The 5,673-nt window shown below is 29.7% G+C and overlaps 1 protein-coding gene across 1 annotated transcript in view; it reads left to right on the top strand.

Moving 5' to 3' along the window:
* Positions 1 to 3,816: 3,816 nt before the first annotated feature.
* The window catches only part of LOC114179406 (zinc finger protein ZAT9-like), a 2,084-nt gene continuing 227 nt past the window's right edge, over positions 3,817 to 5,673 (top strand). The window contains exons 1-2 of the mRNA XM_028065742.2: positions 3,817 to 4,007; positions 4,225 to 5,673. The exon at positions 4,225 to 5,673 is cut by the window's right edge and continues 227 nt beyond it. Of these exons, the coding sequence (XP_027921543.2) occupies positions 4,343 to 5,539 (1,197 nt within the window). The 5' untranslated portion in view covers positions 3,817 to 4,007; positions 4,225 to 4,342 and the 3' untranslated portion in view covers positions 5,540 to 5,673. The remainder of the gene's footprint in view (positions 4,008 to 4,224) is intronic.

Raw genomic sequence — 5,673 nt, 5'->3', positions numbered from 1 at the left:
TTTAAACAATTTCACTAAAGGTATTCCATTATCTAAATAAATAAATTATTTTTATCGGGATTTAGATGAAAAAAAGTTGAAATTTGATTTGATAAGTTTTTGAAGAAGAGAAAAGAAAAAATAAATTAAAATTTTAGTAGAACACCACTCAGGAATCAAAATTCCAAAAGATCAAGATATTAGATTGATGAAAAATATTAGTAAGAACATTTACAGTTTTTTAAAATATATAAAATATATTGTTTGTGTTAAGTATTTATTTCGTTATGTTAAGTAATTTAATAAAAATATATAAATATAATATTTTGAACATTTTTTTATGAATGGGTTAATTTAATCATAATTCTTCTAACCATTGGTCTATAGCAACCATTAAAAGAAATAGAGGGAAATTAATAAAATTAATACTGAAAAACGCCAATTTAAACATGTAAATTAGATAAACTTATACAAACAATCAACAAACATACCAACAACGTTAGTATCTCCAACTGAAGAAAAGTTACATATTTTATCATATTAGTGTCACTAGTTGGCCATAAACAACTAAAGCAACAACGAATATGTCTATTATTATTATTATTATTATTATTATTATTATTATTATTATTATTATTATTATTATTATTATTATTATTATTATTATTTCAATATAACTCCAACAAACAAATAAATAAAACAAGAAAAATATAATAGAGATTTAGGAGCTTCTTCATGCACTTTCAAACACTTTTTTTGTATCCCAAAAATTTTTTAGATTCCCATTTTGTCCCTCAATTAAAAGTAACAACATTCTCTCCCTCTCTAATCTCACTTCCAAATTTTTTTCTCTTCTGAATGTCGACATCTGGTACCTTATTTTGTTCTATGAATATCAACATCTAATATTTTATTGTTTTTTAATTTTTTCTGACATTTAATATATATTTTTTATCTATGGATGTCAACTTCCGGTGTTTAATTTTGTTTTACGGATATTGATATCCATTAATTTTTTTATTTTTCACGGAGGATGTCAGACATCCAATTTCTTACTAAAATCATTTAAAGAAAAACATTAACCAGATTTCCATTTCAGATTCACATACGTTAAATCATTTAAAATTTTAATTTATATTAATTTAAAAATTTTATAGTTTTTATTATATTAAAATGTTAACAAATAAAATTTTTAACAAATTTTAAAAAAATAAAAAATAAATATAAAAACACAAATAAAAAAATGAAAAAATTATATATGTTTTATTATTTTTCTTTTTTTTATTTCTTTTGTTAAAAGATTAAATTTTGTAATTTATTTTGTCTCAAAATATTATTTATTAAATATATTATATATATATATATGTATATAACATTTTTTAATATATATATATATATATATATATATATATATATACTAATGTCGACATTTGTAAATAAAAAAATATAATATTAGATATCGACATTGGTACATGAAAAAAATATAATATTAAATATTGAGATCCGTAACAGACAAAATCTTAAAAAAAGAAAATAAAGTACATAAAACAAAATTGAGGGTGGGTCAATTACAAACATGTGAGAATGTATTTATTTATAACTAAAAGGCGAAATGGGAATTTAATTTTCTTTTGAATACAAGAGAAGTGTTTAGAGGTGCACTGAGAAGCCCTTAAACTTTTCTTTAAATGGGCCAAAACTTTGAGAAATGTTTGAAAAATAATCTATGAATAGTTTTCATAAGATTATGGATTCAACTATTTTAAAATAAAATTAAACTTTAAAAGTAATAAAATATAAATACGTGAGTTGCATAATTACTTAAATAGATTTAATTACATCAATTATTTTTGTAGCGAATTCATCTAGTTTTTAAAACTAAACTGATATTTTATATATTCAAATCAGTTTTTTCAAAATAAAAATCAGTTTTTAGTTTAATTTTGGAGCAATCTTAACTCTTATTTGTATATATATTTCTTAGGATTTGTCATATTTAACCACAAATCAATCTTTGCGTGATGGTAATTGAAACTTGAAGTTAAGAAAAGAATATTGAAGATTTTTTTTTTAATTTTTGAAAAAAGTGCGTGAGTAGTTAAAAAAGTCTGTGGTTTATTAGCTGTTATTTAGTCAAAGGTAGGAATGAGATTTGATTGTACATGAATATATGTTTGAAAGAAAAAATTACATGTACCTTTCTTAATTTTTTACACCTTCCAAAACCAATTAAATTTTTTTTTTCTAGTTGAACCATAAATTGTAACATTTCATTTAAGAGTTTAAACTAGTAAATAAAACATAACATTTCATAGATGATGGAAATCAAAGTATGAAATACTAAGATGTACATCTTATATATCTTATATTACAGTCATTCATGAGATAATCTCAAATACAATTATTATACACAGAAATCTAAGAGTTTTCAAAAAAAAAAAAAAAACTATACAACCAAAACTATACAATGTCTAATTGTTTGTCTACATAATTTTGTATTTTTAAACTAGTCTTGACAACCAAAGAACTTTTATAGATGCCAAACACATAAAAAACTCAAGATTATCACAAAAATCAATATCAATTGACCTCAATTGCAATACTAAACATCAATATTTATAGACAAACAAAATTAAAAATCTTAGATTCCATAGCTTTCACCTATCATATATCATTTTACATCTCAGAAACCACAACCAATCACAATACAACCATACAATTTATAATTCTAACATGTTTATAACCTAAACACAATGAAATTAGTTTCTCTTACATGTGAGACAATGCATACAACCAAAAAGAGTATAAACTCTCCTTCAATTCTAATAGAGCTCACAATTTAACCTAGAAACCACAATAACATGATCAGGAAACATCCTCATACACCGCAGCTCAAGGCTAGGAGGCTTGTATTATCTTAGTAATCCGATGTGCGACTTGATTCTTGGAAATGGATAAAACATCCCAAAGCCGACCTGGAGTGTATGGGTCCAGAAATTAGACCCAAATTCATCGTTCTATGGCTAATATTTTATTGAAAGATATTATTGTAGAGAAGAGAAAAGATATTTTGTCAATTAATTATTTTTTTAACTACTTTGTCTATAAGTTAAATATTAACTCCCAAGGTTGGGGACTATTTTTGAACCTTAGTGCTTTTTATTTCACACTAGGTCAGTTTTTTAAATTTTGTCCTCGGTGGAAGACACTAATTTTTTTGCTAGAATAATAACCAATCAATTAACTAATTAAGAAGAGTAAGAAATAAGATATTTGTGGAAATACAATAGATAGAGTCTAACCCTTGTTTAAAAACATTGTTTGTATCTAATCTATCTTAATCCTACGATACTTCTTTTACAGTAAATACATGATTTAAATTTATTATAATAAATTTAATAGCAAAAAAAAAAGCAAATATTTATTAAGTATTTGATTACTGTATAGATAATTATTTAAATATATTATTACATTTAAATACTTTTCTTAATTTAAGAAACTTTCCACGCACACATAAAAAAAGTGACGGCAATTTAAGATTTTACTTTTTGAACTATAAACAAATATATAACTAATTATTTAAATAATTTCACCAAAATTATCTAAATAAATGAATTATTTTTATCGGGATTTAAAGATTGATTAATTTAAAAATTGTAACCCGTGTTAGGGTAAGAAAGTTAAAGAAGGAAAAGCTTTAATGTACGGAAAAGATTGATATCTTTAAAAGATAATTCGGGTAACAGTTTTTGTTTGTGGGAAAAGAAAAGATAAGAAAAGATATAAGTTAGTTAGGAATATATTAGAGAAATTAATGTGAATGAAAGGCACATAATTTTGGGGGTTTAAATGCATTAGTGTGAAGTGGGACACAAAGGGCATTTCCAAAGACCAGCTGAAAAGCTCTTCAAAACGTGACACTTCCATTCTTCCACAAACAGGTTAAAAAAGGGACTCTCCCTATTGCAAGACTCGTCAAAACCCACACCACAGCTACGTAGTACGTTGTTTTGTTCTCAATTTCTGAGGTAGCTCCTTCTTCCTTACTCTCTTTTTTTTTTCCTCATCTTCTTCTTCAGATCGTAAAACCCTGCAATGTATGCTGTTTTCTTTGCGTTTTAATAAAACCATGGAAGAAACTCGTATAGTGTGTGTATCCAGAGATGGAGAGATGATTTTCTTGGTTGCTAAGCTACCAAATCTTTAATCTGACCTGGTCGTTATCTCAATTTTTGGCTTCATCAGGTGTTGTAAATTGTACCCTTTGGTGTCATTTTCCTCAATCTCTCTATCTGGTGCAAGTGATACCACTCTCTCTCTGTCTCTGTTCGTTGATCACACGAAAAACCCGTTTTTTGGCTCCATGGAAGGAGAAGACCAAGAGAGGGAAAATCGAGGGTATGTTCGTGGGGAAGGAGAAGGGTTAGAGGGCAATGGAGGAGGTGTTAACTGCAATGAGATTCGTTCTTTCACGTGCGATATCTGCAACAAAGGTTTCAGTTCAGGTAAAGCTCTTGGTGGGCACATGAGAATCCACAACCTCTCGAGAAAACGTGTTCATGGGGAGAAGCAAAGCACCGGTGATGCTGCAAAATCCAAGGCAGCGAAATGGGGGATGGTGGATGGCAACCCCACATGTTCCGTTTGTGGAAAGGTCTTTTCTTCCAGGAAGTCCTTGTTTGGGCACATGAGGTCTCACACTGAGAAGGCGAAGAGGGGAATTCAGAGCAACGCTTTGATCGTTGGTGCGTCCTCCAATTCCACTTCTTCCTCAACGCTTTCTGATGATTTGGCTGCTGATCTCTCTGGGGTTCTCAGGAGTTGGTCTGTGACGGCCAAGAGGGGCCGCAAAAGCTCTTCTTGCAGCAAATCAGATTCTGGTTTGGAAGAAGGTGATGATGAGATTGATCCACGTATGGAAGAGGCTGCGTGTGAGCTCTTGTTGCTGGCCAGAGGGAGACCGAAGTGCGTGGAAGATCAGATTCAAGAACATCCATTCAACAAGAGGAAGGGGTGTGAAGAGGCGCTGTTACAACCAATTTTGGGGAATTCTGATGACGTGAAGATCAAGAAGAGAAATAGAAAGAAGCTGAAATTAACAGAATTAGCATCAACTGGGGAAGGGAAGAACAAGTTCTCTATATGCAGAAAATGCAATACAACTTTCCCATGTCACCAATCTTTGAAAGATCATCTATGCAGCCTTGAAAATTCCAAGAACATTCAGTCTCGGTCAGATGGTGTATCAGCCACAAAAGAGGACATACAAGGGGAGAAAACAGGAGCAGGAACTGTGGAAGGCACGAGAGGGTATGAGTGTGGAGTTTTGAACAAGACTTTCTCAACTGGTCAAGCCATTGGGGACCACAAAAGATCTGATTGGACCAGCATGGCTCAGGCAACAACTTATTCAAACATGGAAATTGCTGAGAATTGTTCCAAGGTTCTGAGTTTTGATCTCAATCAGATTCCTGCTGTGGATGGGGAAGAGGGTGTTCAATCAGATTTGTTTATTCCTGCCAACATTATGACATCATCCAGTTATGATTCCTGTTGCTAAAAATACCTCTGTCACTGATCAGTGAATAAGAATTTGATTTTTGACCATAATAGGGTATGCATTGTATTAGCAAAGATAGGTACTCTTCACAGCAAGTTATGCACTGTTAACAATTGGTTGTCTTTAGTATTAGC

Source organism: Vigna unguiculata, chromosome 3 (assembly GCF_037176805.1).
Source record: "Vigna unguiculata cultivar grain cowpea cultivar isolate G323 ecotype 2 chromosome 3, ASM3717680v1, whole genome shotgun sequence".
In the NCBI taxonomy this organism is placed as follows: domain Eukaryota; kingdom Viridiplantae; phylum Streptophyta; class Magnoliopsida; order Fabales; family Fabaceae; genus Vigna; species Vigna unguiculata.
The sequence above is the reverse complement of the archived record's forward strand: the minus strand, read 5'-3'. Positions and strand labels throughout refer to the sequence as shown.